We start from the raw sequence: 15,292 nt of genomic DNA on the forward strand, positions 1-15,292 counted from the left end.
CGCAAACTGACGCTGATACACCATCGCATCCGAGCCAGGACAGACGAACTATGACTGCGCCTCTGTCTGCAAGGAGGTGAATGCGTCTCGCTCAAGAGGCTGAAGACTGACACCGTCAACGTCGTCTAGTCTCCTGTGCCAACACTACCAGTCCCTAGTTTTCGGGGACTATATTGGACTTGGAGGACTGGAGTCGCGAGTTCGATCCAGCTTCCCTTCGCTCGTTATCCACCAACCTGACTCCGTAATTGCTTCCTCCTCTGCGACCACCCGCCACCCCTGCGCCGGTGGTTCGGATCGCCGTTCGCGCCTGAATCACCCATCCATCCAGTAGCTCGTCCGTCCCGAAACCACGACGATGTTTTCCCATTTACGAATCCACCGGAGGGGACAGTCGAATCCCACTTCGCCAAACCCCGAACAGCCCTCGGCCGCTGCTCCCTGGGATCCCTCGCTTCCACAGCAGCACTCTCCCTTCATTCAAGATGCCGCCTTAAGCCCAGACATGCGACCCCAGGCTTCGACGACGAATTCCTCACTGCCTCCCACCCTGCCGCCCATTCCCCGCGTCACCTCATCCAGCTCCGAATCGCCGTCCCCGCTCGAGCGACCGACTGTCGATACCAAGATCAGGGTGACGCCAGAGCTCAACACGCAGAAACCCCAGCCGCCCGTGCCTCCACCGGTGCGCTCGCCATACAACGCAGACTCTGGCTTCCTCGGTGGCGTCGCTTTGCGCAAATACCAACGCGAGCAACAGGAGCAACAACAACAGCTCAAGAAGCAACAAATGGCGGCGAAATCACCGGATCTGGTCACGTCTCCGATTCTTCAAGGCAGCCACGAAAGTCAATTCACAAGGTCGAAGCCCGCACCCCCGCCGATAAACACCGCCCCTCCGACGAGACCCCCACCGCAACCCACGAGTGCCTCAAAACATGCCGGCTCCTTTGCGACCCCGACCGAGCTGCATCACCAGGGCAATACACAGAGCTCGCCCCAAGCTCAAGCCTATCCTGCCACCGGACGTCGCCCTGCAGGAACGAGGTTGTCGAGCGAGCCAATCCGCATGGCAAACCATGGTTCTGATGCCCCGAAGGGTAGGAAAGGCCTGCCTTTTCTGAAAAACCCAATGTCAACACTGCTTGCACGGAGAAAGACAAGTCAAAATGCACCAGACTTGACGCCTCTTCCGCTGGGAGGAAACCCGTCATACGATCCTCGAATTCGCGGGACAAGAGTTCATGACTTTAGCGCTCCACGACCACGACGAAGCATCCCCAATAATGAGGGTCCCAGCCCTGCCGCGGCGCCAACCCCTGGGACGAAAGCACAACCGCCGATACCTGAGGAGATGTCAGACTTGGGCCAGACGTCGTCCAGAGAGAGCGCAGCACCATCACAAGCATTTCAACATGGAAGGAATACAAGCAGTGCTTCTGAATCTGGTCGCTCGGGCTCCGTCAGCGTCATATCACAGCCAGCTGTTGAATCAGGGAGCGGGTCGGTAAAGACAAGAAGCAGCTTGAACTTGGAGTCAAAACCTCTGCCCGACGTGCCGCCCAAAGACGATACCGCACCATCGTCGAGCTCGGCCTCAATCGTCTCCAAGAAGCCCTCAATTAGTGCGTCCTCGATCTTATCCAAGAAAACACCGTCCACAAGAGCAAACCCTTCAAGACATGCCTCTGTGTCTGGGCAGGATGTTCTTTCTTCTGTGCCCCGCCGATTGAAGAGTACGTCCTCCAGATTCAGCTTCGACATGGTCGGCGCGGCAAAGCAGGAGAAGCTGCTCGAAGAACGACATCGTCAACGCGAACTCGAGAGGAAGACGTCCGACCCTGAGCCTAGCGGACCTCGTGATTCTAGGTTCGACGACTTTGATGAGGACTTTGATTACGATGCGATGATGGAGGACGACGGGTTCGAAGAGCCGATTCCGATGAGCAATGACTTTGGAGACGACTACGGATACGAGGAGGACTTTGACGCCGGCGGCACAGATCCTTTGGGTCTCGACGACGGTGAAGACTTCGATGCGGCTGGAACCGACCCCTTCGCTCTCGATCCGGTCCCAGAAGTTGAGATCGAATTCGACGAGGATGCTGCAAACGACCCAGACAACGATCAAGAGAACTTTGCTGGCTTTGTCTTTCAACGATCAGGCCCTCCCTCGGCCTTGACCAGTCCACACAGCGCCGGTCTGTTAGCGACGCCGAGAGATGCAGACGGAAAGGTGATTGGATTCGCCATCTCGAGAGATACGCCAGATTTGAACCAGCTGTTGAGTCCCGGCTTCGCTCCCGATCAGAACTTGTCGCCCACTACGACTGATTCAGCTGCCGAACTTCCGATCGACGGCTTGAATATTACCGATACGAAGCTGCAAGACGAGGACAAAACGTTGCGCGAGCCAACCCAGTCTTTGTCGCCCGCTCCACTATCAGTCCCTAAGAAGGACGATCTCTATTTTGACAACGGCCTTCTCGATGAGTTGGAATTTGCTGGCGAGGGGGACGGCTCTTACTTCGACGAGTCCATCTTTGATCTGGACGATACAGACAAGTATGGCCGTCCTATTCCGGGCGCCTTTGCCAGAGCTCAAGCTGCCAGAGCTGCGATGACTGGTGGCACCACCCAGCCTGAGAATAAAGTACAAGGAACCGATGCCGAGGTCGGCGAAAGTCAAGATCCTAGCGTCCAAGACGGCAGTGCCCCTGACAATGTCAAGAGAATCTCAGACAGCACGTCTCGCCTGTCTGCGCATTCCAATGTATCGCAATCGACAGCCCATACTTCCCTCAGCGTCGGTATGCCGGCTCCTTCTGTCGACGAGTCCAAACGAGGCAGCGACGTCCTGGCCCAAGGCCAGGAATCTTCCGCAATGACCTCTAGTTTCTCAGCGACGGGCCAGGACAAGGTGGATGCTTATCAAACTGCTCTGGCGGCAGCAGCGTTCGAAGCCGCCGCCAATGGTCGTTTTCGACGAGACTCGTCACCCCCTCCAAGCGAGCTGATGTCGCCCAGTGGAGAATCCTTAGATGACCTTCCACAGCATGAGAATATGGACGACTACGATGATTACGACGACACTGGGTTTCGCGAAGACCTGAATGATTACGATGTCGACTATGACGACTTCATTGCGGAGGCGAACGCTAGTGCCCTTGCCAACGACTCTGACGGTTGGTATGGTCAGGAGTTTGGGTTCTACTCTGCTCCTGTCGAAGGAGGTGGGCGCCACAGTAGGGACAGCTCCAACGGATCGGATGAGAAGCCTTTCGAATATGCTAACGGCGGCTTCTTTGGGCCGTCGGGTGTATCCCGAAGCAAGTCCGGGAGGATAGTATCTCGAGAGCCCAACCTCACGCCTATCACGGAGAGATCCGAGTACTCGAATCGTAACTCGATCATGAGTCTCGCGGTCCCGCCTGGCATCGGTTCCGGTCCATCAAGTCTCCAGAGCCCTGGCCTGGCCCAACTTGCCATGATGGCTGATGGTGACGATAATATGAGCCTGTCAGCGCTGATGCGGCTTCGTTCAAGGGCTTGGGGTGGATCACAGGCCAGTCTGGTCTCCAGTCGGGAGGGGTCACCAAGATCTGAGAGAGGCGAAGGTGGAAGCTCACCTTGGGGCCCGGGGCCTCACAACATGCTGGGCATACATGGCCATGGCCGTAAGAACTCGGCATTCTCTGTTCGCAGCCGCGACATGGATTCTTCGGATGCAGGCAGCACGTCGGGCTCCCCTACTCTCACCATGTCCATGCCCACTCTAGGGTCACCGCCTCCGCCTCTGCCACCACTGACACAAAGTCCTGCGGTGGTCATGAACTCTCCCCACTTCACGCACAGCGCGGCATTCGACCCCGTTCCGGAGTCCGACGAGATGGATGAGCTGTCAATCTCCAACACCATTTCCCACTCGGGCTTATGGATGAAGAGCCCGGATACAGCTATGCATCCGAACCTCGTGCCCCGGATCGACCCGACGCCCCAACCTCAGCGGAGGCCTGGCATGGGTCACAAACACAAGGGGTCTGCGGACAGTATATCATATATCAAGGAGGAGGAGAGTGGCGAGACTAGATGGGTTCTCGAGCGACGTTTTACCGCCGATAGCGGAGAGATTGAAGTGCAGCGGGAATTCGTCGGCAATGGCCAGATTTAGGATATGCGGCCTCCAGAATTGCCCAGCCAGGATCAAGGTGGGAGAGGCGATACTCCAAACGTCGGGCTGACTGCGCCCGACATTATCGAATGATATCATCCAACAGCGACGGCGTAATTGTTTTGAACACACGATACCTCAAGTAGAGTATGAAATAAGGGATTTAATGATGGCATACCCTGTATAGAGTAAGCGGCCCGAGCCACAGGCATTTACGGATGCAGTGTAGAGAGCTATGGCACAAGGCTGATGCCGGCAGTCGAGTTGGAAATAGGATAACCAAGAATAATTAATACCTTCACACCTGCCGCCTCTCGTAACTTGAGCAACCCACAATGAAATATCAAGATCCATAAAGGTCAGTCATATATAGCTCTAAGGTTCTGATCACACGTTTTGATCCCAAGTACCTACCTAACCCAAAGGATCTCTTCTCACGTCCGTTGTTCCATGAATTTAATCTGACACAGTTACATTGAATCAGTGACGTTCTACCATCTCACCCTTATTTTTGTCTCCTGATGAGTCGATTGGCTTGAAAATCCATCAGAAACTTCAGATGAACTCGATTGTTATGTACTTCCAATTCCAATAACACAGTATTTACAAGAATTGAGCATCAAATCTCATATATGCCTCCCCCCCCCCCCCCCCACCACTCCCCCCCAAATCCATTTATTTGTAGCGTCATCTCATTCCATCATATCTTCATCCCCAGCATCAGTCATCAACACCCTACCTCTCCCTCCAACATCTCTCGCAACCCCCTTCCTCCCATCGCCAACTCACTTGGACGGCTCACCATATGCATAACTAAAAGCAACAGGCGTCCCAAAGTTAGGCGAGCCGTTACTATGCGTCCCGAGCATCTGCACCATGGTATACCGACTGTCATCGCACGCGCCCGCACTATTCGCAGTAGCATGGTACGCAATCCACGTCTGGTCCCCCTTCGGGCTCGCAAAGAAGCTATTATGCCCCGTGCCGTAATGCCCATTCCCACTACTCAGCACACACCCGTTCCCCTTCGTCCACGCCGCGGGGTCCGTCGGCGCCCTGCTCCCGTCCCAGGTCAACAAACCCAGACAATACGACGCGGACCAGCAGTACGACGCAGAGTACGCGAGGTAGGTCTTCCCGCCGAAGTAGAGCGCCGCGGGACCCTCGTTGACGGGGTGGGAGACGCGTTCCCAGGATTGGGTGGGTTGGGAGATGAGGGCGACGGAGCCGGAGGTGGAGACGTAGTCCGTGTTGAGCTTTTGGATGCAGATGGACTGGTAGGTTGCGCCGTGGAAGCAGGAGAAGACGAGGTATTCGCCCAGGGAGGGGGTGCGGAGGACGGAGGCGTCGATGGCCCATTCGTCGGGGCCGATGCGGCCTACGTAGGTGTAGGCGTCCCAGGGGGTCGTGCCGCCTGGTGTATGTTAGTGACGAAGCTTCAGTGATATCCTCTGAGCTAGCAACGAAAAGGGCAGGAAGAGTGAGGGTGGTGAGTATGTGATGTAAGACGTACCCCTCAGAACATGCATCCTCTGATTATCCAAATTCGCGCTCCCGCCCGCCGTGAAGTAGATGTACCACCGGTTGCCCAGCCAGTGGACCTCGGGCGCCCAGACGTTGCAGCATCGCGAGGCGTCGGCGGAGGAGTAGACGACTTTCTTGGTGGCGGTCTTGAGCCCTTCGATGGTGGTGGAGCGGGCGATTTCGACGGTGGACCAGGTCGTGGAGAGGAGGTAGTAGTAGCCGTCGCCCGAGTAGGTCAGGAACGGGTCGGAGCCGCCGGGACGGCGGATGGGGTTTGTGAAGGCGGAGACGAGGGGTGCCGCTGCGAGGGCGAGGAAGGATGTTAGGGTTGAGAGGAGACGCATTTTGGGCGTGATGGGGTGGAACTTGGAGGTCCCTTCTTCTTGTGATGGAGAGTGAGCCGGTGGGAGGACGGAGTGGAAGAGGGAGTGGATGAGGAGATTTATATCGCTTCTCCAAGGTCGTTCATCATGGAGGTGTGAAGGGAGTGGGAGGGCATCGCCGTGTAAGTCATCTTCCGAGAACATCACATACGCCGCGGGTCAGTCTCCGTGTAAGCGAGCCCATCAGACACGCCACAGACTGCAATCATCCCGCCAATTTCGGGTTTACTCTCCTCAGAAGCCCATCATGGGCAGACGGTTCTCGGGAAGAGGGAAGGGGAGTCAGTCAACTCGGTGTTGTCTTCAAAGTGGACCGCTCGCCTGCCGTCCGCGGTCTACCCGGCGAAAGAGAAACCAGCCATTCTGCCAAGATTCGAGACCGCAATATCGGGGGAGGTGGGGGATTGGTGGGATTAGCGGGCGATGCCCCTGCCGGAGCGGGGGTCCGGGGGACACCCCACGATGGACACCACGCGCCGGGCATGGTCCATGGACGAAGACAATCGTGGAACTGAGGATTGTGGATGCGAACACGCGAGTCTCTTCCGGTTGGATAGACGTGCCGGGACTGAATCGGCATTCTCAGAACCACGATGTCGAAGTGAGCTACCTAGTAGAACGGACGGAAACGTGCTCGTTTAGAAGCCGATCGCTTACCATGCATGCGAACTGCTGTACTCCGCGCCATGGGTGCGCGTTCCTGGAGCCGACGGACGTTGAAGCTTAAATTCTCCGGGGCTCCCGTCGTGAGTTTAAGCTTACTGGGGGTAGTTCAGCAGCTCGCGTGTCGGGCTTGGGATTCCCGGCGAGTCGGGATGGAAGCGACGCAGACGTGTGAATGTTGGAATATGATTGGAGCGCTTGACATCAGTGCCATCCATCTCCCCATCTTCCAAGAACGATGTGTTCCTGAAAGCGCCAGCTCGCCAGTCATGTGAAAGGTTGCCCATAATGCCGTCTTGGAAGTTTGGTTCCTGGTAGTCTTGGCAGAGAATATCCATCAATGCCCGTTGATGGAGCGGAAAGATTGTGATTCATAAGCTATGATACGGTCGCTTCCGTGGGCGAAGGGAACATACGCTGCCGTGGGGTATTGTGATGGTCCAAGTCACGGTGAAGGAGGTGGGCGGCAGATGAAAAAGTTCTATCACGAATCACAGGCCAAACGCGAGAACCAAGGGTTTCTGTATATAAAGGCGGAGAAAGGCACTTTTCGGTTTTCCTTGCCCAAGAACCCGCAGTTTTCCTATTGTCCTGTGGCAATAATCGGCCATCAAACTTTAGGAACATGCCATTGGCATGTTCTAGGCTTGTCGTTCGGCTATCCTAAAGGTTCAAAACAGCTCTTCGTCCCAAGTAAGCCCTCGTGTGTCTTGGTGTATTCTATACGCGATACACGTCGAGGGGCGATGGAGAAGGTAAGGAACCTTAAGGTAGACATACCGATGGTAGGGTCTGTGAATGGTGAACTAGACCTTCTGAGAAAACTGATGAAACAGTTACTCGCCTCGTCAAGTCTGTCTTGACAAGACATGCAACCTGCCATTGTCTCCGGACTGATTCCTCTAAAACGGTACTTCTCTCAGGCTTGAGAACTAGGTGCAAGTCTTGAGCTCTTTTACATGGCAAGGTAGGGTAGCTTGACCAGCTGCTTGACACGAGTGCTCCGTGTGGCTGTACGTAGATGGGAGGATGAGCAGCCAGACACGTGTCTGGTATCTAAACTCGTCGTGTGCTAAAGAGATTTCCCCTTGGAAGAGGCAGGCAGGCATCGATTTCTGGGTGATCTGAGACCGAAGCCCAGGAATATAAGCGTACCTTGAAATGTCACTAGGCATGTACTAACGACGACTCGTATAACTTGGCAATGAGATCGGTTAGATACTATATACGTCTTTGCCTATTCGACAGTGCCCCGTGTTGGGAGTGTATTACGGATGGAATAAATCTCAAGATATACTGAGTAAATAGAGTGATCCTTGCTTAGGTCGAATTAACAATAGTGGCGGTATTACCTTGGTAACAAAGACAGGAAACTCTATCTGGAAATGAGTTGAATTCTTGAGCTACTAATGCACTCGTACAATCAAACAACCAGTTGGTACGAGGGCTCAAACTCCATGATCACAGAGTTCAGAGCCCGCCCACGGGCATCCCATTATGTCATCCACACGGGGGGTACCTCCAGGCCTGCCCAGGCACCTTTGAGCTTCCGCGACGGCAAACCTCGGCCCCATCCGCCTCCGCCACCGGAAGCCCAAAGCCATGGATGGCGCCGCTCATTGGGGAACCCAAGTGTGCAGCTGCCAGCAAGGGTCCAAACAAAAAACAAAAACGCCTCCCGCGCTGCACTGCGCTGCGCTCCGACCAACCCGCGTCAATGACATTGTGACATTTTCTTTTACCGAGCATTTTCGCCATCGTCCCGAAATCGTCCACCTCCAAACCCGCACTCTTCACATCACCACCACCAAAACCGTCAACAACGCCTCTACACCCTACCTCGACCAACCCAAACTCTCACGAACCAAACGTAGAAGACAAACCCCCAAGCCGACAAACCACACTCAAAAATGTCTCGCCTCCTCCGCCTCCGCCCCCTCCTAAACCCCACCCACCTCAAACCCTCAACCTCAATCCCAGCCCGCCTCTCCTCAACCTCAGCCTTCTCCCGCGGCCCCGCGCCCCCTCGCCTCCCAGCAGACCAACAAGCCGAGTTCGAGCGTCTCCAGCGCCAGGCCTCCGTCTCGAGCGCCTTCCAACACCTCGTCGAAGAGCAATCTGACCCTCCCGCCGACGCCTCGTCCACCTCTGCCGACTCATCCCCCTCCCCAGTCGCAACCGAAGCGACCACAACAGCAACGGCGACCGAACCCGCTACCACTGCGACCGCGACCCCCACGATCGCGGCGACGGACGAAGACACAATGCACCCAAACTACGTCCGCGGCGCCCCCGCAGAGTTCGAGGGCGACGTCAACCCGCGCACCGGCGAGGTCGGCGGGCCCAAGCGGGAGCCCCTTCGTTGGGGGTCTGGCGGTGATTGGAGCTACAACGGTCGCGTGACGGATTTCTAGATGTTCCGTGAACGATAATTTCATGTCTTTTTTGCGGGGTACATCTGGTAGGAAGTTGAGCGCAAGAGAGAGAGAGGGAGAGAGAGAGAGGGCGACTTGGCCTCGATAAAGATGGAGCCGATTCGACTTGCAAAGCGACGCCAGAAAACATTGGGACATCCCCTGTTAGGCAATACGTTTAAATGAAGAGGTTCTCTCGCATTGTATCATCAGTGTATAGTAACTAGTCGCCATAATCACATCAAGATACCATCTCATGACCTCGAACCACTTCAAGTATTCAAAAAGTATTGGGTATTATAACCAGCGCTACTCCTACAAAACTACTCCAACTTTGTCATCCGCTGCTCAATGCTCATATATGCCATTCGTCTCTAAATCAAGCCGTGATAGATATCTCAAGCAACCGGAACGTCAGAGACCCTTGCGGTGGCACTATCCACATCCATCTTGTCGTCATCGGCCGCTGAAGCGCCATTCGTGGTGACTCCGTTCGCCTTGGGAGCCGCACTTTGAGGAGGCTCGCCGTCGATTCTGTTTTCCTTGTCTCCTTCGCTCGGCGCTCGTTCTTCCTTGTCCTCGCCAAAGGCGCGCGAACCTTGGTTTCTCTTCCACCAGGTGCCGGAGACGATCTCTCCTCGAATCTTACTCAGGCGAAGCTTCTCGCGCTCCAGCTCAGCCCCGTTAAGGCCTCGGCTGGCCGCGTGCATCTCTCCCATGGCCTTGCGCATTCGCTCTCTGCGGCCTTTGCCACGGAGACGGTTTTGCGTGCCGGCGCCATTCGTGACCCAGCGAATACCCGTAATCATGTAGCTGATGCCGTCATGGATCGACTGTCGACCGTTGTACCGTCCACCAAATTCTCGCGACTGAATGCCGAAGCGAGTAGTGCTACCGTACTTGTCCAATCGTGGGAGAACCACGAGGCTGACGTGCATATCGCGATCGACGGGTACAGTGACAGGGCCTGTCCTGGGCGGCTTTTCGAGATATGTGGCCGAATTGGCCTCCAACCGGGCCTTCTCCTCCTTCTCCTTTTCCTTGCTGCGTCTTTTCGTTGCCGGACCTTCTTTTTCGGGGGCATTGATACCGCGATCGAGGTCCAACATTGCCACGTCCACATCGTCAGCCCATTCACCCCGAATCCATCCGCCGTGAATGCAGGCAGCAACGACATCCGAGTCGTCCGTGTACACGTCTGTGCCCCATAATGCCCTGCGAGCCGTGATCTCTTCCCTTGCCGCTGAAGTCAGGTGCACCTTGGGTACCTTCACCGTCAGTGTGCAGTTCTCCTTGTCCTTGATGACATTCCAAGGAAGTGGCATAGGCGTCGAGGAAAATCCGCGGCCGGATGGAACATTTGGCAATTGTCTCGCGGGGCTGAGCTTGGGTTCATAGAGCACATCGCCCAGATGGGTTCGCGGCAAGTGAGCAACCAACTCGACCACAGCCTTGGAGGTTACAATTGTCTTCGGCTTGGGAGGAAGAACATTCGTCGGGCTCTGCACGGCCTGCTTGGCGGGCGTCTCCTTAACGTGTGTATGCTGATGCGCTGGTCGAGGAACATGATGGTGGTGAGCAGCCGGCAAATCCTTCGCCAGTCCTGTCGGAGATGGGATGGGAGTGTTTCCCTTTACGTTCTTGAAAGGCGTGCCGCCACTGGGAGTAGGGGTGGGGGCATTGGCGTGATCGACAGCATGATGACCATGGTGGTGATGGTGATGATGGCTGTCGTCGTTAGTCGTTGTAGAAAGACCAGAGGGAACCGGGACGTACTGATGGTGGTGGTGTTGATGAGTCTTCGGGCGCTTTGCTCGACCAACAGGCGTCAGTCGTCCCGTGCTGTCCTCGTCACCCTTGGTCTCATCTTCCTTCAACTTTCTCCGCCTGCCCTTGGGTTTGGGCGCTGCTGTGTCTGGTCCAGACTCGTGCGCTGGGCCGTCTGCTTCGTCGCGTCTTGCAAGACTCGCGTTTGTGTATGGCGATGGAGTCACGGTGTTGACAGGGCTGCCAGTAAGGGTGACTCCGCTTCCTATCCCGGAGAACATCTTACCAAACTCGCTCTTTATGCTAAGCTGCCCTGGTGGTCCTGGCTGTCGTGATTGTGCTCCTTGGACAGCCTGAGGCAGCGGCGACACTCGTCCTTTCCGATTAATTTCCTGGACCGCCAACAAATTTCTTTGATTATTGTTTGGATGCTCTTCCGCAGGTCGGTTGCGAGGCGAATCGTACATTGGCGGGCCATGAGGTGTGCTGTATGCGACTGATGGAGGCGGCGGGCCTTCTTCGGCTGGACGGCGATGCGGCGGAGGCGGTTGCCCTTGGGGGTGTAAGTGATTTATCCGTCGCTCGGGAGAGTCAAAAGGCTGCTGTTGCTGCTGTGGTTGTTGTAGCTGCAGGTGCGGCTGACCGGGCTGGCCGGGCTGCCCTGGTGGCCCGGGCTGGCCTGGAGGGTGCTGCTGAGCATGATTGGGAGGATACCGATCGTTGGGAGGCGGCTGTTGCTGGAACTGAGGAGCTGGAGCGGGATGACCCTGACCTTGAGGTGGGTAGCCAGGCGCAGAGGTCGGAGGGTATTCGTGATGCCTTGGGTGTAATCCAGCGGGATCGTACGGTACTCTAGACTGATCAAAAGGCGGCTGCTGTCTTGGCGGCCAAGGGCCTTGTTCACGTTGCTGCTCCGGGGGCCGGGTAAATGGCGGAGGCTGGCCTCTTTGAACTTCCTGGGGCCGATATTCGCCCTGGTGTACAGGAGGTCCTCGACCGCCGTCGCCTCCCGAATATGCTCTGTCTCTGCGCTCTCTTTCCCTCGCCTGCTCCCTTTCCCTGAACTCGATCTCATCCCGGCGATCTCTTTCTGCGCGGTAACGGTCATCAAAGGTCATGGGCTTCAGACCGGGTCTTTCAGGATTGTACTCCATTGAGCCTCTGGATATCTCCTCTCGCCTCGGATACATCTCTTCCGGTCCGTTATTTCGACCCATATCAGCAGACCTCGGCGGCATGTTCTGGAACGACTTTGGCTGGCTCGTAGGCCTCGGCGGAGGGCCTTGAGGCATTCGGCTCGATTCTCTACCATCTTGAGCTGAAGGTCCGCGCTGGTGGTAGCTCTGCTGGGGTGTGCCGTACCGCTGCATCTCGGGCGTGGTCGAATAAGTACCCTGTGGTGATGCAGCAGCGCTGCCTCTCGGATCATACGGGCGCTGATGGTCTGGTGTCTGAGGTCTTCTGAAAGGCTGGTAGTCGGAAGATGCAGAGTGCATTCTCGGGGAAGCCTGCATCGTCGGCGCGAACGTCGGCCCAGAAGGCGCCGAGGTCGCAGGCGCAGGAAAATGCGAAGGCGGTGGCTGCGACTCTCTTTGCGCTGCCGGAGGACCGCCCAGCATGGAGGATATTGACATTGAACTACCGGTGCTTCCCGTTCTTTGTATTGAGTGTAGCGAGGGTAGCTCGCGGCCCCCCGGAAATGAAGTTGGATGACCAACATTCAAAGGCGGAGCTCTTGGCACAGGCAAGCCATAGTGTCCCATCTGATGCGATCCCGGAGGAGGTGGGTTCCCGGGCTGGGGAGGAGAGCCAGGAGGAGGCATATTACGATTCATCGGCGGGCCACCAGGTAATGAGGATGCACTCGGGTGTCGAGAGTGGCCCGAAGGAGGAGGACCCGAGCTGGGCTCTTGTGGGAACGATCTCGGGCCCGATGAGTAGTATGGATTTTCTGAGGAGCGCCGCTGATGCTCGGCATATGGAGGATTATTCGCAGGCGGATGGGAGACGGGTGGGAATGGCGACTGGTTCGGTGTTGATGTCGCGGTCGTGTTCGACGATGGAGGAAAAGGTGAGCGGCTGTACTGCGAAGCAGCGTTGCGCGAGAAGGGCAGCTGTGGCGGCTGTCTTGGATCCATCGCGCCGAGTTTTTAGCTCAAAGCCCACAGGGTGGATTGCACATAGGTGTCGGAGGGTGCGTCAGCGCGACGGCGACTAGGGTGCAGTGGATGCTATCGCAAAAGCAGACTCGTGTGCGGGTGCCGAAGAGGATCGCTCGATAGGTAAAGGTATCGTTCGGTGCTGGTCGCGGTGGTGAGGGTTCGACAAGGCGACGGTTGAAGAACCGAGAGTGTGGTGTTGTGGGAGGGTAAGGTTGAGGGTGAGAGGCAAGGTGAGGTGAGGTGTGAAGCAAGGTAGGGAAGTAGGAGGGAAGGGTCGAGGAACAGAGGAAGATCGCGACACACTGTTGTGTTACACGGACGCAGAATTATTTTGGATTCCCCTGGTCGGATCCTGTTTCGGTGGAGCTGGGCTGGCCGGCTGCTGGCATTGAACAGCTTGTGCCTGTGCTCACTCTCGTTTTTTCCCTCTCTTTCTTTTCCTTGGCCCTCGCCTCTTTTTTTTGCAGTACCTCGGGGGCCAGGGGTGTGAAGGTCCAGGTGGAGGTGATGGTGGACTGGCGACAGGGTCCCGGTTCTTGTTGGTGTGGGTGGGTTGAGGAGATGGTGGTGTCTTGTCTTGTCTCCTTCGGGGATGGGGGGAAGACTCAAGAGAGAGGTCGAGATCAAGGTCAAGGTGACAAGGTGGTTCACCCTTGATCACTGCAGTCTGCAAGGTGGTGGTAAGAGGTCAAGCTGGAGACGCGGCTAGGTCCAAAAGTCGAGTTCGACCACTCGACCTGCTGTTGCTTGGAGACTTATCCGTACCTCAGGTTGGGGGACTTGGGACCGTGAGCTGGTGACCTTGGGGCCGCCGCTGGCAAATGGGCGCAAATCAGCCGGAACGCGACAGGGATGCCGGGGGAGGTTCGTTCGCGCTAGTGAGACAGGTGGCCCCCCGTTGATGGGAAACGATGATGTCGATGCGCCGCGCCCGGGGGACGAAGTACGTATGGATGTTGTTTTCCCTACCGCAAGCCGGTGGGCTCCTTTGTCGATTGACAGATTTGACGTGATGAGTTGGTGAGGTTGCTTTGTCCGTGGATGCTCAAGTCGAGTCGTAAGGTGCCGGTAGGTAGCTTTTACCGCGCCAGACTCGAGGAAAATGTGGTGATGGCTTCACGTGACTATCCGATTGAGTAGGTAAGGTACCTTAGGTAAGGAATTAGCTACGTACTTTCCCTAATGTCGGTTTGGATGGAAGGAAAGAGCCGACGATGTAGAAATGATGAAGGAAAGAAGGATCCGGGTAGATACGTATTCAGATGTCCATTCCTTCCTGAACAGTTCCTTCCTCTCGAAGCTGCAGGGAACCCAAGCTGAAAGGGTATCGTGCGCCTCACGACGAACGCAGAAGCTTCAAGACAGGACCGAACGGCGCGCAAGGCGTGGAGGAGCTGGAGAGCAGCAAGGAGACGATGGGGGGAAAACGAGGGGGGACGAAGATGCGCAAGGGGACATGGACGATCCAAGGGGCCCTATCCGTACCATGGCACACTATGGCAAGGTAAGGTCAGGTAAGCTTATGCAGGAAGAGACGGTCCGCAGAGTCTTAGTGCGACTGTCCGTTGACAATAGTACTGCCGTCAAAGGTCAAAGCATCTGATCGAGGAACACGGGAACAGGAACGAGGGCGGGGAAGAAGAGAACGTTGAAAGTCGACAGCGCATCGCCGCATGCCAGAAACGAGGGACGCACGGCAGCTCTGCAAAGCATTTCTTACGAATGGGCTCTCACATCATCACTCTAGTCTCCGGGCAGGTAAGGTAGTCTTCGGGCAGGCAAAGGAACGAGTGGGTTTGTCTGCCGTGCTCGAATCGTAAGAGAGGGAGGGAGGGGAAAGCAAGGCAAGCCACCAGAGAGATGCAGAATGCACAATGCAGAGAGTTGCATGCGGGATGCCCCAACTTCCAAGCACCTCTGGAAAACTGGCGGTGGACAAATATGGCCCCAAGGCGCGGGGTTCCCCCGGGCGAGTCGTGCGAGAGTGCGAAGGGCTGTGTCTTCCTTTTGTTCTCGCTGAGGTTAAAGGTAACTTTTTGGCGTGATGTTACGTACACGACCATGCTCATGCATCTTAAAAGTACAATTATGATGGAGAGAGTCAGGTATCTCACCCGCAGCAAGGGGAATGGAGGCAAAGGTTGGGGTAATTAAGGTGGCGTGCCTTGCGTATTGTCTTGGGTGTTGCGCGCCGTGTCTGCGTGTCTC

General features: G+C 56.2%; 5 protein-coding genes across 5 annotated transcripts; 2 read left to right on the top strand and 3 right to left on the bottom strand.

Moving 5' to 3' along the window:
• Positions 1–358: 358 nt before the first annotated feature.
• On the top strand, positions 359–4,171 carry CABS01_12715 (uncharacterized protein; the record flags this gene model as incomplete). Its single annotated transcript, XM_060546067.1, has 1 exon — positions 359–4,171. One exon carries the CDS (start codon positions 359–361, stop codon positions 4,169–4,171), a length of 3,813 nt encoding a protein of 1,270 aa, XP_060396298.1.
• Positions 4,172–4,956: 785 nt separating this feature from the next.
• On the bottom strand, positions 4,957–6,039 carry CABS01_12716 (glycosyl hydrolase family 43; the record flags this gene model as incomplete). The annotated part of the gene is made up of 2 exons (XM_060546068.1): positions 4,957–5,585; positions 5,685–6,039. The coding sequence occupies 2 exons, from the start codon at positions 6,037–6,039 to the stop codon at positions 4,957–4,959; spliced, it is 984 nt and encodes a 327-aa protein (XP_060396299.1).
• A 797-nt stretch (positions 6,040–6,836) lies between these two features.
• Positions 6,837–7,079, bottom strand: CABS01_12717 (uncharacterized protein; the record flags this gene model as incomplete). The annotated part of the gene is made up of 1 exon (XM_060546069.1): positions 6,837–7,079. One exon carries the CDS (start codon positions 7,077–7,079, stop codon positions 6,837–6,839), a length of 243 nt encoding a protein of 80 aa, XP_060396300.1.
• A 1,572-nt stretch (positions 7,080–8,651) lies between these two features.
• CABS01_12718 (uncharacterized protein) lies at positions 8,652–9,155 on the top strand (the record flags this gene model as incomplete). The annotated part of the gene is made up of 1 exon (XM_060546070.1): positions 8,652–9,155. One exon carries the CDS (start codon positions 8,652–8,654, stop codon positions 9,153–9,155), a length of 504 nt encoding a protein of 167 aa, XP_060396301.1.
• A 398-nt stretch (positions 9,156–9,553) lies between these two features.
• Positions 9,554–13,060, bottom strand: CABS01_12719 (histone deacetylation protein Rxt3; the record flags this gene model as incomplete). The annotated part of the gene is made up of 1 exon (XM_060546071.1): positions 9,554–13,060. One exon carries the CDS (start codon positions 13,058–13,060, stop codon positions 9,554–9,556), a length of 3,507 nt encoding a protein of 1,168 aa, XP_060396302.1.
• Between the last annotated feature and the right edge of the window lie 2,232 nt (positions 13,061–15,292).

The sequence above is a fragment of the Colletotrichum abscissum genome (genome assembly GCF_030869225.1).
Source record: "Colletotrichum abscissum strain IMI 504890 chromosome Unknown Scaffold_39.1, whole genome shotgun sequence".
In the NCBI taxonomy this organism is placed as follows: domain Eukaryota; kingdom Fungi; phylum Ascomycota; class Sordariomycetes; order Glomerellales; family Glomerellaceae; genus Colletotrichum; species Colletotrichum abscissum.